Source organism: Harpegnathos saltator, unplaced genomic scaffold, assembly GCF_003227715.2.
Source record: "Harpegnathos saltator strain DR-91 unplaced genomic scaffold, Hsal_v8.6 scaffold18, whole genome shotgun sequence".
Lineage (NCBI taxonomy): Eukaryota > Metazoa > Arthropoda > Insecta > Hymenoptera > Formicidae > Harpegnathos > Harpegnathos saltator.
In genome coordinates this window covers 1,300,343-1,325,241 of record NW_020229961.1, presented here as the reverse complement: position 1 = coordinate 1,325,241, position 24,899 = coordinate 1,300,343, and the positions used below count along the sequence as shown (strand labels likewise).

Sequence of the window (24,899 nt, the reverse complement as noted above, 5' to 3'; positions counted from 1 at the left end):
ATATCTGTATATGTTAAAAAAATGCGATATTTTTAATTTGTATATATATATATATATAAATGTATATATAGATCAATAATATGTATGAAACACGTAGAAAGTTGTTTTCACAGAACCTTGTTATCACACAACAATGAAGATCCTGACTTAATATTTTAATACACGAGTCCTGCATTATCATATTCCCTTTGTTGTATTGAAAAGAAGTGATTAAGAATACAAAATAACGTGTAATGTAACATATTACGGCCGTGACTTTGAAATTTACCAAGTAATGCATATATCTTATCACATGTGCACAAAATATCAGATACTCTTGTCAATTGCACAGATTTCTCTTGTTACAATGAACATGCACTATATCGTAATTTAAAATATTTTATACAGTGATGGTGCGAAATATCAATATATAAAATTCAATTATATCCTATATTTAATATCCATTTGATAGATAGATACATAATATGAGACGCGTAAATTTGAAGAGACACCTTTCCTTACCATTATTGAACAGTATATAGAGAGTTATGTAATATTATACACTGGAAAATAAGTATAAATAGAAATATATGGTGCACGTGAAACATTACTATAGTCGATGGGTAACACCAGTATACTACCAGATATTAGTTACAATCAATACTCATAAAATATCACGATCTATATCTATCTTAATTATACCGGCAGTTTTAAGTTTGAACCGATTAATTAATCTTGACGAAGATCGCACATTGACATAACATCTTGTACTATCGGCAATGTATAGAATTGTTACCATTGACTATTTTCGTAGCTACAATATACCACAATATGAATTTTTACTTGGTTCTCGTTACTTGAATCACATTGGCGAAAAGTTTTTTTTCGTGTAGAATGCCGCAAAATCTTTGATTTATTACGTAATAAAGTTGCGAAATTTATTGCGCAATAAAATCGTATAAAATATCTGCCAGGTGTTTTAAATTTGTCGTTTGCGCCATATTGAAATATTTTCGCAGGGAATAAATATCGAAACTGTTATAACAATATGGACGGCTCTTGTAAAATTGGCCAAGAATCGAAAAAAAAAAAAGCAGATAGTAATAATGAGATTATCAATAGTGATGAATACGGACAATAGATGTACACAGCGTATGTAATTAACGATTTTTTTCATAAATATTAGGGTCGCAGCTATCCTCCTTTCTTAATTAAAATCTTACTCTAAAGTAGAAAGGTTATCGAGCGAAATTTCTACACGAAATGAACACCGAAGTGGCAGTGCTTTACTGTGTCCATCATCCGTTCTAGCAATATCGTGCCTTAAATTTCGGATATATTAATTTGAATAAATAAAAGAAACACGTGATCGAGACGAGTCGACTTGTTTGCCAATTTCTCGAGGAATTCAACTTTTAAGTACGCACACAGCGTATACAATTTCTAGACAATTTCAGCGGACTTATTTCTGCTTGAGATGCCAGTTGGGAAATCATAGAGGAAGCACAGTTCGTTTTGTGGGATATTACTATATCTTCGTTATGAATACTGTATTCGCCGGAAATAAAATTGTGTCTAATAGACGGATGTTGGGAGACAATGCGCCAACGTTTGTTTTCGGATATGGCACCAAATAAGTATGCTCCGTTGGTGGGAATCCCATTTCTTCCATTTTAATCAGAAAGTCCTACAAACAAAATTGCAAGGATGTAACTTTCTCACGCGTGTCGTAGTATCAGAGAGGTATAATAATTACGAGCGTTTACCTCTATTGTCTCTGTCGCGCATATTGATATAGTTTCTCTCGTACCATTTGGCAACCGTAAGCAGAGCCGTAGGAAAGGTTCGTCACCTGAATTCAGAGATAATTTTGCAAATAAAACGAAAAATGCGCTTGTTGAGAATATCGCAATGTATAGCAAGAATATCACACTCACCTATACCAGCTTTAGCTGTACTTGGCTTTAATTTTTCCGTCTTTTGCTGAGGTTTATCAATATCACATTCTTCCAACCTTCTTTTCTTATTAATAATAGTGTTGCTACTGCTGCTGCCGCTGCTGCTATTACTATTGCTGCTACTGCTGCTGCTGCTGCTGCTTGGAACACTTGAACTTGTGATGTTATCAGACAACATATTTTCGTTCTCTGTGCATGTAACAATACAAATATTTGACAAACCGAGTAAAACGGTATGCAATAAGATATGCAATTCACTTCACGAGGTAAATAAACAGCTTGATATTTCAATATAAATAAGTACTTTCTAAAATTATTTTTTATAAATAATACAAATACCAACCCGAATCTATGACGTTTTCTGACAAGAGTCTGGAAGTTTTACTGCTAGGTCCGCAATCCTGAGAGAAAATATTATGATATAATAATTAATTACAGAAATAAAATTATTATTATTTATGATTGTAAACTTAACTACTAACGTTCTTTATTTGATCATTCAAGATATTTCGTTTCGGAGGTGATGTAGGAAAATTGTTCCAATCTTTAGAATTCGATGTATCCTGTGAGGCGCTTTCTGGGGATGCGTGCGTGCTCAACATATCATTTAAACCAGATATCAGACTGTCCACAGAGATATTATTATAGGTTCTCATACATTCTCCTGTTCTGGGATCTATGATTGCCAGATAAGGATACTCCACTACATTGTAAAAGTCTATGTAACGTCTTCCATCTGATGTATTAGATAATACCTGATAAAAGTAAAATTGTACATATATAGATTATGTTTACACAGCAGCTTGAAACTGATATAAATTGCCATTTAATTGTAACCACAGTTTACAGGACAAAATAATTACTATATTAAATATTATTATATAATTAAATATTATTATATAATAAAATATTATTATATAATACTATATTAAATATAACAGGACAAAATAATTACTATATTAAAATAAGTGCTATATTGCGACAACATATTCTGACATGACATACTTGCCACAAGACAAAATGATCCTTCACAATCTCTTGAATCTGTTGGTTTGGCCAAACGTCTCTATTGAGCACTTGACAAGAAAACTCTTGTGGATTTTGGACATTGACAAGCAGCCAACGATTCAGTGTTTTAGCATGATCTCGAGCTTCCATAAAAGAGCCCAGAAAAAGTATGTTGCACGGAGGTCGGAATAGATCTTCTAATCGTTTTGATTTTCTTTGACAGATATGTTTCATACCAGATACTCTACGAGTCATTTCTTCTTCTTGCCGTTCTATATCAATTAAGTTAACAATGAGAATTATAATTTTGTATTTTTAACTGTATTATCTAACATGTAACATATACTTTATACATTCAATTAATGTCTCTCTAATATCATACATACGGGTTTCTACTGCAAAATCTCTAAATCTGTCGAACACATTGTTTGATATTCGTGGAAATGAACACACTGGCTCTGATGGCACTAATATCTCTTGCGTGGGTAAGATAGGAGCTCTCACTGCTGGGTCAGCATTCACATTTTCATTCTCTAATGGTCTGCCACTTTCAAACATTAAACTAATCGCCATTTCTACATTCCCATCAGCTAATGACAAATACTGCTGTGCTGTTGCTTCACTCTCACCTAATGAGAATACAATATTTAGTGATATTTATCAATAACTAAAATCATTCAAAGTAAGGTATTTTCAATGCGTTCAATACTGCTAATATTCAATATAAACATCTGCCGTTACCAGAGGAAAATGAAACTGTGAAAAACAAGTGACGAAACGGCCATTACTGTGAGAAATTAAATTCTATTATTTTTCGTACATTTTGCTCTTGGCAGAAATGATTAATTAATAGTTATTATGCATATGTTGCACATGTTGTATTCGGATATAAGAAACGTGTATGTTTTTACATCCACACTATGAGGTTTCCATTTGCTGATTGTGATTTTTAACCTGGATGAATACATTCGCTTTGTCACAACGGCGATACTCACCCGTAACTTCAATGAACTTCTCCACCAGTTCGCGATCCATCGCGATCACCTCGAATTTAAGAGGATTCTTTTTGGTGCGAACGCACAATCAGCAAGGAGAGTTACCTCCAAATTGCTCAACTTCTCACACACCAGGCAGCATCTTGACGCAAATCGACGAACCACACTTCACTGCACTCGGGTTGCACCGGGCTGCACACAAAAGATCTTTGCAGTTAAGCATCTTGCACAATGCCAGGCAACAGGCAATAAGAACAAAAATAGACCAATCACAATAGATTATTCTTGTAACAGTCGATTGTGATTGGTCTATTTTTATTCTTATTGCTCGTTGCCTGGCATTGTGCAAGGGGCCTTACCTTTGTACGTGCACTTTCTCGACTGTCTTGAAATCTTTCTATTTTCTTCTCTCCTCCACCAGCAGTCAAATGTATATGTCTATTTCATTGCAAGTGTAGACAGTGCAACTTACCGCAGTTATAAAATAAACCTTGAGAACGGCATTCGTAATCCTTACTACCAGCGCAGTCTGGTAGTGGCGGTCGAGAATTACTCTAGCTGACATTTTGACGATTCGAATGCGTTAGTAAAATTTGATAAAACTTTGATTCTTATATATACAATAAAAATTCGCAATTTTCATTATATATGTAAAGTAAAAAATTGGCCTTCTATTATGTTCATAACGAAAATTTAATTTTTGTCATGCCCATAATGAACATTCGGAATCTTTTATTATTTACATCATGAAAATTGAATTTCTCTTATGTAGATGATGAAGATTGTATTTCTACCATGTCCACGATGGAAATCTGAATTTTCAGTGGTAACACATCCGCTCGATCATTCGTATCACTCCCGGGGGGTGAGTAGAAAGTCTAAACTTTCGACCACCGTTTGAGTTTATCTGTTCTGCAACGCGTTACCCAGGAGATGCAAACGATTCAGTTAGTTTGCTTAGTTGGCGTTGGCATATTAGATCTGCCACACTCTCTTTCTACTTGCAAAACGGAATAAGCATGAATGAATCATAAAATAATATCTGATCATTGTGGAAAGAAAGGAGAAAGGCAAGGGGATTTCATATAGGAAGCGGATAAATATACAACGCAATTGAAAAACAAAACTTGTTTATTTCAGATATGTATATGGTGCTTCTTTTACTGACTGGCTTCTCCCGAGGATCTTGTAACTTTCCCGACGACAATGGCTGCGTCCTTGCAAACACGAGTTTTCTACGGTTTACAAACCGATATCATTGGCAATGCGCATTACATCACGGATGCGGAGATTCTGTATCCAGTTGGTAACGCACTGGCAGTCCACAATTTTGCTCAGCGCGATCAGAAATTGATTCGATTGACGGACAAACATCGTATAAACGTCATTTGCGTCTCGCCTAATAAGTGAGTAAATCCTAACATTGAAAAGATTACGACACCTAAACTATATAAAATAAAGCTGCTTTAATTCACGTCTCTTTGGCTTTCCTTGTATGCTTAAATATATTAAGCACGACCAATACGCGACAATATCTTTCCGCAATCTTCACTTGAAGGAAATTCGTCGCTCTATCTGAAACTGGCGAGAAGCCTACCATCTCCGTTTACGACATTGCCTCTCTGAAACGTAAGAAATTACTTGGGATACCTTACGAAGCCACAGGAGTAACGAGATTCTCGTGCATGGCATTTACCCACGACAGTAAGAACATAGCTGCCATTACGGGCGAACCCGATCAAACGATGCTCTTCTATAATTGGGAGAAGGGTAAGGTGGAGTCCACGTACAAGGTGGCTAATCCGCAGAACCCGTTGGCGATCGCCGAGACGATAGCGTGTAATCCGGCCGAATCGGCGGTGATGGCTTTCGGTGGGCCGTACACCTTCAGATTCCTCACCATCGCCGAGACAGTGTGGCGTTCGTACGGCTTCACCAAGGCGGAGAACCTCCTCATCTGCTCGATGACCTGGCTCAACGCTGATCGACTGCTGGCAGGCACCAAGGACGGCCGGATACTTTATCTGGAGAACGGCGACCTGAAGAACATCTATCAGATATCCGAGACGGTGTCGATGAACCTGAAAATCCGCGAGGAGTACGTAATGTCCGCGGATCACAGCTCGCAGATGACCCTGGAGCCTCGCGACAACGTCTGGGAGCAACATGTACGCTGCCTGATTGCGTTCCCGAGAGGATTCGTTTACGCCTTGGGCGTAGGCACTATAGTCCTCTTCGAGAAGGAAGGCAAACACAAGTACACGAAGAGAAACATCTACGTGGTGCCGATACAGGCGCGGTCAAAGGAGGATGCTCCGGAGCTGTACAAGATCAACACGATCAATGTGAACATTAGCTTTGATCATCTGATTGTCACCACTGGCTGGTCGCAACTGTTCTACGTCACGCTGTGGGGTCCGGATCTGAACATGGACCCGGAGCCGCAACGGCTGAATGTTATGGGCCAGCCGCTGCATCACGGCCCCATCGGCGACCTCTCCATGTGCGCATGGAAGTCGGTCTTCATGACGTGCGGTGAGTTCGACCGCAGCGTCAGACTGTGGGACTTTGAGACCGAAAGTCTGGTCATGCTGAAGCAATACGCGGAGGAGATCTGCAGCATCGCGATGCACCCGATGGGGCTGTTCTGTCTGATCGGCTTCAGCGACAAGCTGCGCTTCATGACCGTATTGATCGACGACCTGCTGCCGATGCACGAGTTCGCCATCAGGAGCTGCAAGACCGTCCGTTTCAGCCACGGTGGCCACATGTTCGCCGCGGTCAACGGCAACATCGTGCAGGTGTATACCACCATCGGCTTCCACAATCCCTTCGTCTTGAAGGGTCACACGGGCAAGGTGAAGGCGTTGCTGTGGTCGCAGACGGATCTGAAGATGTTGAGCATGGGAATGGAGGGTGCGATTTACGAGTGGGACATGGCCACCGGCACACGCTCCGGCGAGATCATCCTGAAGGGCATGAACTTGCACGACCTCGCGCTCTCTTCGGACACGTCGTACATGTATTGCATAGCGAACGATGATCGCATACGCGAGATCAAAGAAAATACGGTATACCTTAATATTCTCACTCGTGTTGCTCTTCACTGTGTGTGTGTGTGTGTGTAAATCGCGTTCAGCTCGTAATGTCTCTCATTAGGTAGTACGGGACTTTAGACTGGCTGGTAAAGAAATGCACCACATGATCATGGGGAAGAATGACTTGTCGTTGTTCGTAACTTGTCCTGGTGGTGTCATTTTGTCGCTGAGGTGTCCGCTTCAGAGCCCGGTGGAGTCGATCGACTTCTATCTACACAGCGTCGACATCACGAAGGTATCGATGCGTTAATTAGCAAGTATACACATGTTATAGATTGATTTTTCTAATTCGTTACGTTCGTTTCTCTCTCTCTCTCTCTCTCTCTCCCCGTAGATAGCACTCTCGTACAACGAGAATTGCTTGATATCCGTCGCGAAGGACGGCAGTTTGTGCGTGTGGAAGCTGTACTACGCGGAAGGCAAGGTCCTGAAGATCGGCAGGGACCTGCCATACACGAACGAGGTGTTGATCGGCAAAAGGGATCTGGAAGACAAGATAAACACGATCAGGGGCCTGACGGTACGGATAAGGGAGCTGGAAACCGAGCACGCGTACAAACTACGGCAGATCGACGTGCTGCACAACGACAAGTTGCGCGAGATTCATCAAGGGTATTGCGAGGCCATCAAGGAACTGCGCGAGAAGATCGAGAAGCTCCAAGAGGATCACATAAACGAGATCAACAATATAAACGTGGAGATAGTGAAGACAAAGACCACCCACGAGCAGGCGATGCAACGAATGGAGAAAGATTACGAGGCCAAGTTGATCGCGGAATACGACCGGTATCAGGCGTTCGAGGAGCGTACCAACGTCATGCGTCGGGATTACGAGCAGCAGCTGCTCGATCTTGAAAAACGCGACGCAGAGCAACTGCAGAACACCGTGACAAAATACGAGATTCTCGTGCACGAGAAGAAACAGCAACTTGAGGAGGCTTCTGACGAGATGACGCACAAGGAGCGCGTTCACGAGCGACTGATGGCGCAGATAGAGGACGACGCTGATCACGAGATACTCGAGCTACGCACGAACTACGAGAATCTCCTGTACGAGGAGAAGCAGATGAATCTGAAGCTGAAGGGAGAAGCAGGCGTGATGCGGAATAGATTCATGGCCAGCCAGAAGGACGTGGATGATCTGAAGAGGCAAATGCATCGCGTGCAAGGAGAATACGCACAGTTTCACAAGAACATGCAGGACCTGGACAAGCAGATCGCGGATATGAAGAAGGAGATCGATGAGCGGGACGCCACGATTCAAGACAAGGAGCAACAGATGTACGACATGCTGCGAATGAATCAGGAGCTGGAGAAGTACAAGTTCGTGCTGAATCACAAAATACAGGAGCTGAAGGATCAGATAGAGCCACGGGATCAGGAGATACAGCAGCTGAAGGAGAAGATTCAGAACATGGAGGCGGAACTGGAGAGTCATCGGGAGACTGACGCCAGCTTGAGGCTGCAATTGAGCCGAGCGCGAGAGAAACTGCAGGCAACGCGGCAGGAAGTTAGCAGCGAGATACGCAAGGACAAGAGGTGCCAGAAGCTCGTGCGACGAATTCGCACCGACATCCTCGACACCGCCGACCTCGTGCAAGAGCCGAGCGCTCTGAAAGCTGCGGTGACGAGTCTGTATCACAAGTACAGCGCGGCCGACGAGTTCCTGCGTAGTCGCAAGGCGGACATGGACGCATATTGCGAGTTCATCAGGCAGCGGGAGTTCTTGGAGAGGACCGTCGCGTCCCTCAAGAAGCAGGTGTTCAAGGACACATCTACGGGCGGTAAAGATCTAGAAAGGATGACGGAGGAGAACAGCACGCTCATCGTGGAGCTGAACGCTCTGAGAGAGCAGCTGAAGGAGGCGCGGGAACGCATCTTGCAGATGGAAAGCCTGCTGGGTTCGACGCGGAAGGACGCGCGATCCGCAGAAATGAGAGAAACGATGCAGCAAGCGTATCGCGGTTACGAGAAAGTGAGAGAGAAATATACAGCGCAGATGCAGGAATATCAGCAGATTATCGTGGCGCTGAAAGAAGATACAAAGCGACTCATGAGTAAAGTATCTTCCGAAGAGGCGAAAGGAAGAAAGAGATCGCTTTGAACACGTTTGCGGTATTCACTCCTCTTCTCAAGAGTCAAGTATTAAGTATGAAGGTACCTTTAATGATGAATAGCGACATCAACATACAGTGGAAGTAATTTGAAATATATATGCTTAATATATATTTATATGCTGAAATATATATATATATATATATGCTGAAAGATATATGCTTATTGTATTATATATTATCATATGAGATAGAGTTTATTTGAAAAAAAAATAAAAATAAAAGAAAGCGCAATAAAATTCTTTTTACATCCTATGCTTTTTCGCGGTTATACGAATATTATTTAGTTAAGCAGTTAATATTACTATTCGTCGTGTATTCACGGCGAAGGGAACGTTACGAAGTTCTACAACATAAATTTATTAATATTTCAAAAATAAAAATCTTAACAAAAGTAAAAAATGGTATCGAAAATTACCAACATTGTCCCGTAAACGAGTTGATATAAATACGATAACTTAAAGAATAAATGGAATGATGGCTTTACGATTCTTCGGATAATTCGGGAATTCCTTCTTGTACGCTTTGTGCTTCCCCAACGCCCATACGGTCATCTGATACGCACCAGCGAGTGTGAATATACCAGCTGAAAATAAATATAAAGGTGTCGTTAGCATTGCAATGAGACGTTCAAAGTCCAAGTGAAACATATCAAAGGTCGTCTCGCACGCAATGAAATTTCCATCATATGCAAATTTACCTGGAAGACACGACGTCATCACAGTAAAACCAATCCAACTGATTATTTCGTATGTATAATTAGGGCAAGAGACAACTTCGAAGAGTGCAGTGAAAAGACTGGATGGCATGGGAATCTTCCTGACTGTAGTGCCTGGTGGTCTCAAGTCTCTCAGGGATAAATGCACGAAGAAGTTTCCTAATTCACCCAGCACAAACATAGCTGTCCCAATCCAGAATTGACAAGAGTTTGGAGCCGTATATAATGGATGGTTCACATGATATGACACATATATGGCAAAGAGCCAGTAGTAGGAACAATTTTTGAATAAATTCTGCAATGGCATCGTGGCATGACTGAAACGGTGAACAAATAGTGTCTCATAGAGGCGTTTTGCATAGTGCACCGTCCAACAAACTGCCGCAAAGCTAAAAGGAAAATTGTTTGTTATGTAATATACAGTACTGTAGAAGAAATATTTATATAAGGACATATTCATGTATGTTTCTGCATTACATGATGCATTTGTAACAAAGGGATAGAGATAAATTTTTAGATAAATTTTTAGAAAGTTAATAAAATAACTTACTTGACCACACAATGATAATTATTAGTTTTACCATCACCATAAAAGAGCCATGGACGCTGATACAACCAGAGGTACAGTACCAATGGTCCTGCATATTCTATGAGAAATACAGTCTTCCAGCCAATTTGGGGGCCAAGATCCTTGAAATATAATTTGCTACCTGCCTTCAGCGACAAAGATTTCACTGTTTCAGAATCAGACAATGATTTTCCCTTGGCATCCAATCTGAGACTTTGTCTTGAAACATACGGCGCTTTCTTTAATTTATGCAACTGCTTTTTGATTTCTCCTATAGTTGTGCTCGATTCCACCTGTGATTAAAATTTCAGGCTAAAAAATACTTTTTTAATCTTTAATCTCTGATCAGTTCTCGGGAAGATTTGTAAGAAGTAAAGAAATATATTAAATTTCAATTTCCAATTAAATATCCTAACTTTATAGATAACTTATCACTAATTAAACATAACTGTCTCAACACTTTTCACTCACAGGCACGTTAGCTATCAACTTGGAGGACTTTACTGATCGGATCTCAATCTGAAAATAGAGTGGGAAGATTATTATACAGATTATTACACAGTAGAATTGTATATCTTGAATGACAATAAGTTCTTACCTCCATTATCGTTAAAAAGTTTGTCTCGTTTGTATTAGAAAACACCGTTGGAAACTACCGGTTTCACTCGACACCACGACAGTACCCTCACCGCTGTCACTCTCGATCACTTTGTGCAACTCACTCGGCTAGTACCGGTGTGGCGACGTTGCGTTCACGGTCACGTGACCTATAATGCCGCACTTTTTGATGATCGAAGACATTGGCTGCGTTCAGCAGGCAAAGCTGTTTATTAAGCACTTAGTGATTATTAACTATGATTGGAGTATTCTTTTAGATCTTTAACGAATCCAAGGGAACGAACCAATCAGGAGCGATAATCACTAAGCGCTTAGTAAGCAGCTATTTCTGCTGAACGCAGCCATTCCTCACAAGCTCATAAGAAATGGAATGGCGGCCGCGCAGAGTCGTAGCGACTATTCGTTTCGTCAAAGGAAGTGAGAATTGCAAAATTAGCCAGTCAAGAGTTTACGATTATACAGGCGTACAATGACTACGACTATCAACTGCAATTTTAAAGTCGTATTGTATTGTATTGTATAAATATTCATCTGAATGTTGACGCGTGTTCAAATGTATTCGTATGACGATTTACATGTTAAGTAATACGTGCAGTTCAAAAAACATTCTCGAAGCATTTTATAAATGTTTACGAAAGGTTAGATACGTTTAGAAAGGTTTAGAAAACGTATATGAGGTCAACATGCGTTATTAAAATAAAAAATATATACCCAGAGAGAAGTGGGAAATCGAATAGACGTCGATTCGACGTCTTTTAGACGTCATCGACGGCTAATCGATGTCGATTCGACTCTTATTTCTTCCTGGGTAATTAATTATTTATTATCTCATTTCTTATTCAAAAACAGGTTTATGGTGAACTTGCAGATAATCACAAAGTGACATAGTTCCATATTACGGATAAAAAAAAGTCATAAAAATATATCAATATAAAAAAACGCACATTAAAGTGCCTGAAATTGCGTACATAATAGCAATCTCACGTAAGAGCTATAATAATTATATAGTGTGTATAAAAAATAAATAGCACTAATAAATTAATCGAGATGTAACACATTCGTCAAGTAACAAATAAAAAGTTTAGAGTCCTCTTTTTAGAATAGTTTTATTATATTTTTCTTAGAAACAAATATTCAGTGTTAGAATTTAATTGAAAGATGAAACGTCGAACAATCAATTTTCTTTCTTATTTAACTCCAGTGGCAATCAAACACGCTGTACTTTCAAAAATGCTTCCTCAGCCATTTCATTATTGTTATTTTTGCCGAAATTACAGCCCGTTGAATTTTGTTCATTTTTCCTGGTAGAATAAAGAACGGTAGAATAAAGAACTTGTCGTTGAATGAGACTACCTGAAGGATAAAGCCGACTCCATTGACCTTTGAGTCGTATCACAACTTTTTTTATTAACAAAAGAAAATGCAACCATTAACCATGAACTTATATGGCAATCAACCACAACCGCAACTCCTCATTAAGTTTGGTGGCGGTTCGTAGCGGAGACTCAGGAACTAATTGTCGAAAATAACGGGTCTAATAACAAGTCCCGAATTAGACTCTTTATGTGTTCTTAAGATTCCCTGTTATATAAATTATAAAAGTTTGTAGCTATTATCATATAAATTACAGATTGACAATTATAAGTTTAACTCTCTCTGGAGAGGAAACAAGTTTTGTGCTTAAAAACATAGTATCTTTCTGAGCCAACGTGATTAATATAATTACTAAGCGCTAAATTGTGGCTTAAGTCTCAGTTAAATTTTATGGAGCTCGATAAATTATGAGACGATTCAAGTTTCAGCTAAATCTTATAGATGCCGATAAATTATGGTACAAGTCTCAACTACATTTTACGCAGGTCGGTAAATTATAATTATAGCTTCAGTTAATTCTCACGGACGCCATAAATTGTAGTTTGAGTCTTGGCTAAAATTAGCTTTTTCCGAACTAGTTATTCGAAAACATCATTAATAGCGATTTTAATAATATCAAACGAAAACCTATCTAGGAACTAATCAGGGTAGAGTAAGAATAATCAACTTTATGAGATAAAAATAATGTCGAAAAACATTAATCGCCCATCGCTTGGGGGTCTTGGGCGTGAAGTGATTTTTAGTTTCAAAGTCTCCGCTACGAGCCGCCACCATACCGAGCAACTGAGACAATACGATAATAGATACAATTCAATGGATGCAATTGGTTCTTCTAACCTTCTACGGTACGGAAATATAAGCAAAATTCAACGGGCTCTGACTTCGACAAAAATGACAATGGCGAGATGAGCGAAAAAGACGATTTTAAAGTGTGATTTCGAATTTTTCGAGCGTATTAAGTTCATAACACTACCATTATTTATTATTAAAGTATTGATATATTGAGACAAATGAGGAATGGTGAGTATTGAATCTTTAATCTCATCTTTCAATTAAGTTTCACACTAAACGTTTATTTTTATCAAGATTTTGATACATGCGTTCTAAAGAGGGAACTTTTTGCTTCCCATTCCTTGCTCAGCGAACGTCATACATCGATTCGTTTGCCAGCTATGAGCGTTTAAAGTCCAAATGCCGTTTATGTTTCAACGTTGAATAATTCGGGCGAAAAACATTGCGTCGTAATCAGTAGGTATGTAAATTAACAGAGGAAGAATTTCACGAGTTCCATAAGCGACATAAACTCCGTTTATCTGTGACTCCCGCGAGATGCAGCTGAACAAACTTTATGAAAAATTTTAGCGTCCGACGAATTTTTTAATTTACATTCGCACAACACTGCCAAGATTAGTCTTTATACTACTGATAAAGGTACTTTTATTTTCGAATAATCCGATTCAACATTACTAGCTTTACAAACTAATCTTTATTTCTGGGTAATATGTACAAGTAGCACTTATGTAGAAGTAACTGTTTTGTCGATATCTATCGCTAAAATATGAGTGGATTCGTTATATAAGGTAATCTTATAACTACCTTGTACAGCTAGTTTTTTAAATAATTTAAATCACCTTCAAGTTGATGATACACGAATCATGCAAGCGCGCGTGCACACGAGTATACACAATCGCGGAAGATGACGGTGCATCGACTACATGTCGGAGAATACTCAATCACCCGGCGAGCGAAAGGGACTCCTCCGTTGCGTTTACTTCTATCGGCAAAAACTCGTCCTATTATAAACGCAGTTACACCACGGAACTTACGACGAATAACCAGCGAGAGGCAGCGCGTTACAAATAATAAGTAATGACGGCGACCCACAATGACGGTTCATTATCGATTACGCACGGTCGTTCGAATAGCCGCCATCGGGTTTCCTCGATAATACGTTTCTTTTTCTCGGACAATACGTTGTATCGTATGTTACCTGCCGGTATTGTCGGCAAAAGGCCGCTCCGAGATAAAACGCGTATAAAAAGAAAAAAAAAAAAAGAAAAAGTTACATTCAAGACACGTAACTCTGAGGAAGGTGTCGCGGAAATGTCGAGATCTCGTGCGCAATCGAAGCTCTTGTTTTCCTCATGATGGATCATCCTGAATTCCCATTAAGAAAAAAAAAAAAAAAAAAAAAAAAAAAAAAAATTGCGTTCAAGAACTACAAAAATAAATGCTTCCAAAGCGCGTGACTGTGAAAAGACATCAATCACGTCACGCTGTAGAACCATGGTGAATTCGTCGGGAAGGTGTCTCTTTTCGGATCGACCGGCAGCGGGTTTTCGGATTTCGCACGCGGATTACAACTTGGATATTTTTCCGCGAGGAACAAGCAAATTCCATCGGCGGCGGAATTAAACGAGCGAGCCGCTGCGCGCCGAAGGCTAACGATATCACAGAGCTACACTCTGATGTAACACAGATACCGAGACGCACTCGGCCAATCGGCTGTCTCCTCGGGGCTGGTCTCGCGCCTCGGATCGATTTTGCCGTAGATGTCGCGATCAAATAAATCCCCAATGTCGTCACACCGTTGTCGTTGTCGCGCGGCTGCCCGTTTAAATCACTCCTGTGGCCTTCCTGTACTGACCGAAGTGCTCCAGATATTGGTGTATCGTGTCGAGCGGCTGATAAATATCGTTCATTCGGCTCTGCAAAATGTTCGCGAAACGTTAGGGGGAGGATGGGAGGGGGGGGGGGAACGTTCATGCGTTATCGTCGTTCGCAAAGTCTGAAAGTACGATCACGATTACCTGGAGATACTGGGGCATCTGACTCGACACGACCGAGCCCAGGAATCCCTGCAGGAACTCGCGTATCAATTCCCACGCGCTCGCCGGTACCATGCACGGTCTGTACTCGACCTGCGAAGCAAACAGTCAGGGTGGAAAATCTCAGGGAAGATCGCCGGACGCGCGTCGCGATCGGCGACTGATTCGGCACGAGGTTGCTCGTATCGTCTGATCGCACGAATTGCTCTCAACACAAAGCTTACTACCATGGCGAACGTACCGCTACGGCGGCATCGCATTCTCTATGCTTTGAATAAACGATAAATAATACATTCAATATTGCGTACAATTAAAAGATCCTAATGACCTAGTTGCACGAAACAACGTTGAGGCTATTATCTCGCTGCTTGTGCATACGTCGGCATTGACGCACGTGCGGCACGCTGATATTTATTAGGGGATGACGATCAGCTATCGACGCGGTAGCACCGCTAACGCAATAGTGGAGAAGGCGAACAGGAGAAGAGGAGGAGGAAGAAGGGGGAGGCTTTGCTACATCCGAAGACGGAATATCCGCGACAAGGACCTTATACGTTTCTCGCATAATCCGGCTTACAGTGTGTGTCGGTGGGGAGGGACGCGCGGGAGAGGATAGCGGAGATGAGACTGATGCGAAATCGGCAACTCGCGACTTCGACTTTGCAGACAATCGCAAGCAAGCGCGTCCTGGAAAATAACGCGCTTATGATAATCCGCCGGTTAATCCCGTTTGAAAGCATCGTCGCACTCGAGCATTCGTATGAGCGGACGCGAGAGATTCGTCGTCCCCCTGAGAGGGGGGGGGAAAGAGAGAGAGAGAGAGAGAGAGAGAGAGAGACAGGTTCATTAACTGTTTAAAAGACTAAACCCTTTTAGCACCTTACGTAGCTCAGAGCAGAGAAGAAATAACAAAGAAGAAAGGGGGAAAAAACAGAAAGAAGAATAAAGAGAAATGAGGGGAGGAAAAATTCTCGAGAGAACGATTGCCGCCGCAGCGTCAAGTGATGTAAAACAGCTGCAAAGCGAAGCGCGAAGAGCGCGGCCTCTTCGAGTGTGATTGACGCGCGCTATAACATAAGCAAACAACTCTTGAAACAATTATTCAGACCGCAGCAAACCGGGGCTCGGGAAGACGCTCGCGGTTAATATCGGAGTGTGTCTTCCTTCGGTCGTCGCTTTTCCAAACTGGGTCATTGTCGTTCGTCTGCAACGCGGCCGGGAGTCGTGTTCGCGGGCTCTGATGGAAGTCGGACCGCATGGTGTTAAGAATCGCGGGAGAACGAGAATCGCAGCGGGGGTGGCGAGCGAGAGAGCGAGAGAGAGAGAGAGAGAGAGAGAGAGAGAGAGAGAGAGAGAAAGAGTGAGGTCGAGCGGAAGGAAGGAAGCGCTCGTCGCTCTACGGCAGGAAGCTGTAGAGAGGAGAGCATCGGAGGACCCCGTCGGAGGTCCCGTCGTCGGCGCGCAGCGGGGGTTCGCGGGGTCGCGAGATTTAACGCGCGGACCTCGCGAGAGCTGCAGGGGTTGCTTGCCCTGCCGCCCGTTGAAATTAACGGCGGAGTCGGGGGGTTATCGTGACGTATTTGACGTCGCGGCTCTGTACAAACGACGCAGTTACCGATACGAATGGCCGGCGGAGCGTTTAAAGCCGCGATGTCGGACGCACGTGGGTGGCTGCCTGAGAAAGAGAGAGAGAGGGTGTGTGTGTGTGTGTGTGTGTGTGTGTATGTGTATCTGTGAATGTGAATATATGTGTGTACGTGCCACCGCCGCTGCATGGCCGGATGAGTCTGTCCGGGGCGGAAGATACAGCGGAAGCTGTGCACCGTCGACGCGGAGCGAGAGAGAGAGAGAGAGAGAGAGATGGGGAGAGAGAAAGACAAAGTGCATAACGGCGTGCCGGAGTTTCGGGATTAAACGGGGAAAAAGAAGGAAGCACGGGAGCCGCGGCGAAGCTGTCTTGCAAGTTCGACAGGAAGCTGACGACCATTTGTTCGCGCGACGCGAGGGGGGGATCCGCTCGCCGATGACACCGATGTACGATTCGCGAAACGGAATTATTACATGAGCCGTAACAGCGCGGCGGGGGGCGGGGGGGTGGGGGGCAGCACAGAGGGGGAGCATTGAGAGCGCGAGCGACCGGCCGGAGTGAAATTATCGCTCGGTCAAACAAATTGCACAATTGACTCGGCGATTCGCGTTAATCGATGCGACGTTTATTATTACCGGAGCGACCGCACCGCGCGCGCGGCGGAATTTATTATCGCCGCTTGGCGGTGCAATTTGCGGCACGAGCACGCGAGCAATGTTTTCGCTCGCACGGGGGGGAGGGAGCGGAGGAGGAGAAGGGCTATCGCGAGAGAGCGTGCGTGATTTCTCCGCGTCGCATACGAGAGGCAAATCGCGATCGCGCGATTTTGCGTTGCCGCGTGATTGCAGCAGCAGCGACAGCAGCAGTTGCAACTACGACGTATAATGACAGTGCACGCCGAAACAATGCGCTTTCGAGGCATCCGATGGATCAAGAATGCGGCTCTCTCCGTCCGACGCGCGCGCGCGCGCGCGCGCGAGTACACAATAAGCCTGAAACATCGGAGATGCGCCATTTATGAAATTGTGCATCGCGATGGGATTTTTCGTAAGAATCGCAACGAGTGCGATTCGTATCGCGTCGCAATCTTGCGCGCGACTTAAAATCCTGCGCGATTTGTCGCCCAAACGCGACTATGAATTCGACATCGCCTCTTCTCGGCTCTTCTAATCATCGCGTAATCATTTGAAAGTGCGCGCGCGACTCTTTGCGAGTTTGCAAGAGCGACTTGTCCAGGTCCAGGTCCAGCTAACGAACGCGGCTGTGCCGAGCGGCGGCGGCGCGAAGCGCTGAAAGGCGCGGCGGAAACAGCAGAATGTCGCGGCGCAACAGAACGCCGCCCGTCAAACGCCGCGCGCGTTTAATTAATCGCGAGAGCCGCAAACGACGGCGATCTCGCGGTTGCCCACGAGGTCTCGGCCACGTTGACTCGTGCGACAGAGAACGACATGCCCAGCCATGCCTATCGATTACATGAAAAAGATAAGCTTGCCAGACACCAAGTTGACACGCGAGGATGCGCGATAGTTAAAAAGGGGAAATTGCCGGGCGCTTGACGAAGCGCGACAGCGATGGATTTATCGATGCCGATGTCCTCCGGACTTAATCGCGCGATTATCTGCGCGCAGGGGGGGGGGCAGAGGGGCGTATGTGGGGTATGAAATATCTCGGCGTGCCGAGTTTGACACGCGGGACACGTATTCGCGTGTGTGGTCCGACGGCGATACGAGGGGTGCGTCGCCGCCACGTTCCGCCCCTAAACGTATCTATAACGAGCGTGTATGTGTATGTGTGCGCGAGCGCGCGCGATTTGCGTACATACAGCAGCGTCGGGTCTCGTGACCGAGCGCTATCAATCGATAACGCACACTCGTCGCGTGATTGGCAAGGGGGGGGCTTCCCCGCCGGCCGGAAGCGAGTAGTAGAGCGCGGGCCGCGCTTGCCAGCCCGAAGAATTCATTACAGTCGCGGAATTCGGGAATCTCTCGGGAACCGATATCGTTCCCGGTGACCTCGGCGACCTGGGGGTGACGGAGGGAGGGGGCAAGAAGGGATACGTTGTCGGCTCGGATCGGCGATCTCTGCGTCCGTCTGTCGCGGAACAATCGAGTAATCGAGGACCGAGCGTCGTTTCAGTCGCGAGAAACGATGCTGCGAATGAGGCGGAGAAAGAGAGAGAGAGAGAGGAGGGGAGAGAGAGAGAGAGAGAGAGAATGGTCGGCGCGAGATGAATTCCGAATGAGTCTCGCGCGAATTCGCGAAGGAAATGAGGGGATCCGAGTTTTCGTCAGAGACCGAGCGTGAAAAATGGGAGACGCGATGCGCGGGGCATTTTCATGGCAGAGCGGATTGAATGAGAAGAAAATGGGGGATACACTTCCGGAAAAGCACGCGCGCCTGCTATGAATTTAGCGCCAATAACGTTCAAATAATATCATATATCGCAATCAGTACTGCAGATTGTTCAGATGTCTCACAGATTATTCTACGCATTGTGATCGTGCTTGTACGATAACAAAGAAGTACTCGTCTTACCTAGCCGAGTACTCTGCAATGTAGTTCTAGTCTATTTTTCAATCTTAACAAACGAGACAAGTGACTATCATCGATATGCAAACGTTTCTTCAACTTGTTCGGCGCTGGGCTTCTTAGTCGGTGAAAGTCCACTTGGGGACGTTTATTTGACATCAATCGGGCCAAAATTCATGTTGTAAGGCGCGGCTGATTTTCGGAAGTTGACCGAAGAATCGCTGCGGAGGATTCGCGACATTTCGCGAATCAACAGTAAGCGCTACACGGCCGGCGGTCGTTGTTTCTGCTCCTTTTCCTTCTCGTTTTGTTGTCGCGTAGCAAAACTCACCTCCACCAGGACGCCTTTGAAGTTCTGGCTCATCGTCACGCTGCCGAGTTTCACGCAAAAGTCGCCGAGCTCGAAGCGCGGCCCCTTCGATTCAATCTTCGTCTGCTTCTTGCTGCTGTAGATGGACGGCATCTTCAGCATCAGCAGGTCGAACAGGCCGTCCGCTATCAACGGTACTATCTTGTTGCCGGACTCGAGGATCGCGAACACCGAGGCGGGCTGCTCCGAATTGTGCAGTACATGCACGGTCCTCTGGATGCCTGTAAAAAGTTACACGGGTTACATCATTGTGATCGAAAGGTATCGGAACGTTAGTTTTTAAAAATCGCGAGTAAACCGTAAATCAAATCCGTTTGCTTCCTCAAGTTGCCACATATGTGTGTCCTTTACATTTGGTGAAAAAATCATGGCGTTCCCTCAAGCCGTTTGAAAGTGGCAGTTGTTTGTGTGTGTCAGTGAAGATTGTTGCGCACGGCGATTTTTACGATGCCGAAAAATATGGAGCAAGGAATTGTAATTTTGATTCTTAAAAATAAAGGTTCGGATACTCTTTGATCACAGTAGTGTTCCACTCCACTCCGTGTTACAATCTTACGCTTCACGTCGCGAGCGACTTTGGCGCTCCGCGAGTTTGCTCTCGAGAGGCAACGATCGAGCCAGATCGTGCGAGACAAAGATCGCCTCGATTTCCCCGCGGACTCGGCCGAATGGAAATTTTCTCTCGTCCTCGCGCGCTGTCGTAATCAACGCGCGACGTAACTGTGTAATCACAGACAGCCGAGGCTCGATCCTACGATGCGTTTGCTCCGATTCGCGCACGAACGGCGACCAACGCTTCCTCTAATTCGGCTTCTGTGCGGCAGCGAGCGAAAATTGCAGTCGAAAGGTAATCACTCGAGCGCACGAGCGCGCGACAGAGAAGGCACGAGAAGAGGAAAGAGAAGGCCTTTGCCGGCGTATCACGGTCGCGGCGAAGGCCCAATATGTACGTATAACGGGAGTGCGGTAAAGTCGGACGCAACTGAAACTTCAACTCCCGCCGCCGCTGTCCTCGTCCTCGTCGTCCTCGACGAAGTTGCAACGCGCGCGGTCGCGCGCCGTCAACTCGCATCGAATCCGCGCGCGCGCGCTGGGGAACTAGTCGAGAGATTGTCGCGAGCGCGAGACCGACGACAAGGGGAGGATGCCGTCGGTATTGCGCGAATAATATTCCGTGCCTAATATGCGCGCTGTGACATCCGAGTTAATTATCGGTTTGGAGTTCGCGTTCGCGACCCGACCGCGAGCCGCCCGCCTCACGCGACTCGTCGTCGTCGTCGTCGTCGTCGTCGTCGTCGTTGTCGTTGGTGTTGCGGGATGAAGAAGAGGAGGAGAGACGGAAGAAACGGAGGAAGGAAGAAAGAAGAAGTGAACCGGGCTGCTCGCGGAACGCCGTCGCGAAGGAAATTTACAATGGACGCGCGCGCGGACCGCATCCGACAGGGGAACCGAGTCAAGCGACAAAAGCGAGTCCCAAGAAGAAATCGGGACGCTTCTCCGTCGATCACGCCGATCGAAGCGAACTTTCCGTCGTAATCGCCAGGCGAAGATCGCGCGTCGGTTCTCCCGGCGTCGGGCTTCCCCGACTCCGAGATTTCGCGGCGCACTCGCCATGACACACAGAGAGCAGCCGTGTCCATCGCGTGCGCGTATCGCACGTATCGTGTCCATTGTCGCCCGCGCGGAAGGGCGGGGCAGGGGGAGGGGGAGCAGAAAGCGCACGACAGGTGAAAATTTACGACGTGCGAACTCTTCTGAATATTCATAATTCGCGCGGCCGCCATCGCCACCGCGCACCTCCCGCGGCTCGGCCGCGTGTAATGGCAGGGTACGCGTGTAGCCCTAACGTATGAATAATTTATCCGCTAAATTATAACGCATCCTTTTAGCGCGCGGCCGGCCGTCCATCGAATGACACGATTTTTCATCGCGCGACGCGAACAACCCGCGGACAGTTTTATGCGCTTTAATTTCGGGTTGCCCGCCGAGAGTGCGCTCCCTTGTTTTCGCCCCCTCCGGGCTAAGTGTCCGATCTAAGCCGCCGCGAGGGGGGACACCCCGCGGGATGGACGGTGCACCATGTTCTCACTTGACTTTCTCGCTTCAACGAGTCGCAGTCGTCTCTCGCCTCGCCGAGAAATCAAGCTGCAGCTATTTAACTCCACTCGTCGTGCCCGCGAAACGCGAGCAGCGATCCCGTTTGGCGAGGAAGAGGGCGGGAGGGGGGGAAGGGCCGCTGCGACGAGCTGGACACGCGACTCTAAGCAGCTTTGCGCGTTTCGACAGGCGGCTACTGCAAAACAGCGAAACGCATATATATATCTCATTCGCGTCCGAATGCTCGCGGATTAACGAACGACCGGATTATCCTCCGCCCGACGCCCTCCTCCCTCCACCCACCCACCCACCCACCCCCGCCCAACCATCCACCCTCCGCCCAAGCCTCGGCTCTGCAATTTGCACCAACGATCGTACGGTCCTGTGACGCGCCGCATGCCGCATACCGCATCGTCTGCATCGCACGTATGCGCCGTTACGCGGATGCACCGCTGCCGCAGGAGCCGCAAACGGCGGCTTCGCGCCGCTGTCTGCGATCGCGAGAAAAATGGAGGAAAAGGAGAGACACGAGAAAAAGAGAGGAGACGGTGAGACGGCGGGAATCACCGCGCGCAATTACGGCGGAGACGCGCCGGACACTTTTCTCTCTTTCTCCCATTTTGCCTCCCCCCCCACTGTCTCTCTTTCTCTCTCTCTCTCTCTCTCTCTCTCTCTCTCTCTCTCTCTCTCTCTCTCTCTCTCTCTCTCTCTCGCTCGCTCGCCTCCGGGCTACTCCGGCCGATCGGCCGCGCGGTACGCTCGATCGTCAAATCTGTCCGCGGTATTTAAGAGACGTACCTTAATCGCTTTATCCGACAACAGCACGGAGCAGGAAGCCATGAATCACGCGTATCATCGCGACACGCCTGCACTCCCGAAGCGGATTTCCTTTTTTCACTAACTTTTGACTCGTGCGAGAGACGCAACAGCTCGCGCGTTGATTATTCTTCTTCGGTTATTCGCGTCGATCGGACGTAACGCGATCACCGCGCGCTGTGCAGCGCGCGCGTTATTTCGATTTCCGCCGGCGATGCGATGCGGTGTCAATTACCGGACAACGCGGCGACGTCGAGCACATAATTCCGTTATTATCCGAGCGTAGCTATAACATTGATTAGGCCGGCCGTTGAAATGCGGTGTCGCGAGGCGGGCGAGGCGGGAGGCGATTCGACGTTAATGACATTTTTGCGCTGCGACTGCGTCGCAGCCGCGCGCGGATTATCACGGAACAAAAGTCGCGGCGGTACTCGGGATAAAAGAGCGGCAAGGAGCGCACGCACGCACGCACGCTCGTAAGAACGACACGCGAGACGTCAGTCGCCATTAATCACGAGTCGCCGATTCCTCAAACAGCCGCGCGCGCGCCTTTGCCGATCATCCGCCGCTCTGATCGACGATTCGCGTCGACAATTGATGCAACGTCGACGCTATACAACGAGGTACCTGTGAGTGTCGTCATGTCTCTCCCCCCCTCCCCCCCCCGCCTGCCTCTTCCTCGCAAAATGTCACTTTCAGACGCGCCGGCAACGACGAGATCCCCTTTCGTTCTCTGTCCCCTCCCCAACCCTGCCGGCCGCTCGTAGCCGCGCGTTTTATCATCGGCGATGCGCGGCCGCGCCGCGACCATTAATTACTCTCATTGAGCGATCGCGCGCTGTTCCACGTTGCACCTGCTTTGTCGCCCGCTATCTGGCGAGCTGATCCAATTTCGGCGCGAGCGCGCGCTCCGGAATCGGAGTTGGGCGACCGAGAGCGATAGAGCGGCAGCGAGAGAGAGAGAGAGAGAGAGAGAGAGAGAGAGAGAGAGAGAGAGAGAGAGAGAGAGAGAGAGACAGGGAGAGAGACAGAGACAGAGAGAGAGAGAGAGAGAGAGGGAGAGAGAGAGAGAGGCGTTATTGATGAAGCATTACTATATAAAGCGGTGCATTATTCGCGCGATAAATCAAACGTAATTTCGGACGCGCCGCATCGCGCGAAGAACATGCCGTGTGGTGTATCCTCCGAGGCAGGCACTTATAATTAAAGCACAAGCGCGGCCGGAGCGGCAGATGAATTTCGTCATCGTGCGTTCCGTGTTGCGCGGCGCGGCCGCGGGCAGGTGCGGGGAAAGGGGCCGCATCCTCGATGAAAACGCGCGATGTCAATCAACGGCCGGCGGGATAATGACGTATTAATGGAATTTCTAAATTGATCGGCCAATACGTGGAATATTTCGCGCGAAAGGCGCCGTTAAATACGGCACAACACCGCCGTCCGCGACAACAGGTGCCTTTGTCTCGGCCGATTAATACGTTCAAGTCAGCGCGACTAATGGCGCGCCGGCCGATATCCGTGAAGAAGCGTCCGACGACTCGTCTTCTCGCTCGGCGGAATAACTCGACGCGGTGTAATAACGAGTGGGGCGCGAGAGGAGGGCGAGTCGAGAGGGTCACTTTTTCTCCCCCTCTGCCGTGCCGCCGTCGAGAGGCTGAAGGGGACCTGGGCGGGAGATGGGAGATTTGTGATCGCTTTATTAAAAGTTTCAGCTGCTAGCTCGAGCCGAGAGCGACGATCGGTCGCCGCCCAGTGAAAGTTTACAAAGCCGTAGTCTGATGTTTCCCGACGGAGGGGGAGAGCGCGGGGAAATAGAGAAGGGGAGGATCCTGCGGCCGACGCCGCGGGGCGTTCGCGAGGCGTTTTCCGTCAGGCGTGGGCGAGCGAACGCGATGCGCCCCGCGCCGTGGCGAGATTTCTAATCATCGTCGTCGGCGGTTCTCTCTCGTGTCAGTCGGGATATATCGAGGTGTTTAATGCGTCCGGAAAATTTCCAGCCGAGTTCCGGGCACCGCCGCGACGTGACACTGTTTGCGCGTTTGCAGAGAGGAGCGCAAGCCGCAGAGAACGCGATGACGCGGATACGAGCGAGCGGACAAGTCGGAAGGAGACGCGCGGAATATCGCGACAAATTGACGTCGATGTCGGAGCAGCTCGAGCGGACACGAGGATGAGATTCGCCGATTAGCTTCGGCTTACGGGATTCCCCCTCGCGAGCAACGTCGCCGCACGGTGCGGTCGGGT

General features: G+C 46.4%; 4 protein-coding genes across 5 annotated transcripts in view; 1 reads left to right on the top strand and 3 right to left on the bottom strand.

Moving 5' to 3' along the window:
* Window positions 1-410: 410 nt before the first annotated feature.
* On the bottom strand, window positions 411-4,174 carry LOC105181226 (UBX domain-containing protein 7). The gene is made up of 8 exons (XM_011137852.3): window positions 3,941-4,174; window positions 3,332-3,574; window positions 2,943-3,217; window positions 2,420-2,692; window positions 2,281-2,338; window positions 1,917-2,126; window positions 1,746-1,831; window positions 411-1,666 (listed from the first exon to the last, which is right to left on the bottom strand). The coding sequence occupies exons 1-8, from the start codon at window positions 3,978-3,980 to the stop codon at window positions 1,508-1,510; spliced, it is 1,344 nt and encodes a 447-aa protein (XP_011136154.1). The 5' UTR covers window positions 3,981-4,174; the 3' UTR covers window positions 411-1,507.
* A 947-nt stretch (window positions 4,175-5,121) lies between these two features.
* Window positions 5,122-9,262, top strand: tous (testes of unusual size). The gene is made up of 4 exons (XM_011137853.3): window positions 5,122-5,346; window positions 5,499-7,011; window positions 7,100-7,273; window positions 7,373-9,262. Exons 1-4 carry the CDS (start codon window positions 5,147-5,149, stop codon window positions 9,140-9,142), a joined length of 3,657 nt encoding a protein of 1,218 aa, XP_011136155.1. The 5' UTR covers window positions 5,122-5,146; the 3' UTR covers window positions 9,143-9,262.
* A 110-nt stretch (window positions 9,263-9,372) lies between these two features.
* On the bottom strand, window positions 9,373-11,274 carry LOC105181228 (trans-2,3-enoyl-CoA reductase Sc2). Its single transcript, XM_011137854.3, has 5 exons — window positions 11,037-11,274; window positions 10,910-10,957; window positions 10,421-10,731; window positions 9,853-10,259; window positions 9,373-9,738 (listed from the first exon to the last, which is right to left on the bottom strand). Exons 1-5 carry the CDS (start codon window positions 11,040-11,042, stop codon window positions 9,611-9,613), a joined length of 900 nt encoding a protein of 299 aa, XP_011136156.1. The 5' UTR covers window positions 11,043-11,274; the 3' UTR covers window positions 9,373-9,610.
* A 2,611-nt stretch (window positions 11,275-13,885) lies between these two features.
* The window catches only part of LOC105181231 (Mediator complex subunit 20), an 89,312-nt gene continuing 78,298 nt past the window's right edge, over window positions 13,886-24,899 (bottom strand). The window contains exons 2-4 of one of the 2 annotated variants that reach the window (XM_025297553.1): window positions 19,707-19,966; window positions 15,241-15,351; window positions 13,886-15,138 (exon numbers count right to left, since the gene is read on the bottom strand). In XM_025297553.1, coding sequence (XP_025153338.1) covers window positions 15,046-15,138; window positions 15,241-15,351; window positions 19,707-19,966 — 464 coding nt within the window. In that variant the 3' untranslated portion in view covers window positions 13,886-15,045. The remainder of the gene's footprint in view (window positions 15,139-15,240; window positions 15,352-19,706; window positions 19,967-24,899) is intronic. The other variant, XM_011137856.3, reaches the window with a different exon arrangement.

Excerpts from the sequence above, each read along its gene's own strand:
- LOC105181226 (XM_011137852.3), bottom strand. The coding sequence starts at position 3,980 with ATGGATCGCGAACTGGTGGAGAAGTTCATTGAAGTTACGG. Across the intron at positions 3,575-3,940 it reads GAAGTTCATTGAAGTTACGG|GTGAGAGTGAAGCAACAGCA; the intron begins GTGAGTATCGCC and ends TATTCTCATTAG. Across the intron at positions 2,693-2,942 it reads ATCATTTTGTCTTGTGGCAA|GTATTATCTAATACATCAGA; the intron begins GTATGTCATGTC and ends TACTTTTATCAG.
- tous (XM_011137853.3), top strand. The coding sequence starts at position 5,147 with ATGGCTGCGTCCTTGCAAACACGAGTTTTCTACGGTTTACAAACCGAT. Across the intron at positions 7,012-7,099 it reads GCGAGATCAAAGAAAATACG|GTAGTACGGGACTTTAGACT; the intron begins GTATACCTTAAT and ends GTCTCTCATTAG. Across the intron at positions 7,274-7,372 it reads ACAGCGTCGACATCACGAAG|ATAGCACTCTCGTACAACGA; the intron begins GTATCGATGCGT and ends CTCTCCCCGTAG.
- LOC105181228 (XM_011137854.3), bottom strand. Across the intron at positions 10,732-10,909 it reads AGTTGATAGCTAACGTGCCT|GTGGAATCGAGCACAACTAT; the intron begins GTGAGTGAAAAG and ends TTTTAATCACAG. Across the intron at positions 9,739-9,852 it reads GATGACGTCGTGTCTTCCAG|CTGGTATATTCACACTCGCT; the intron begins GTAAATTTGCAT and ends ATTTATTTTCAG.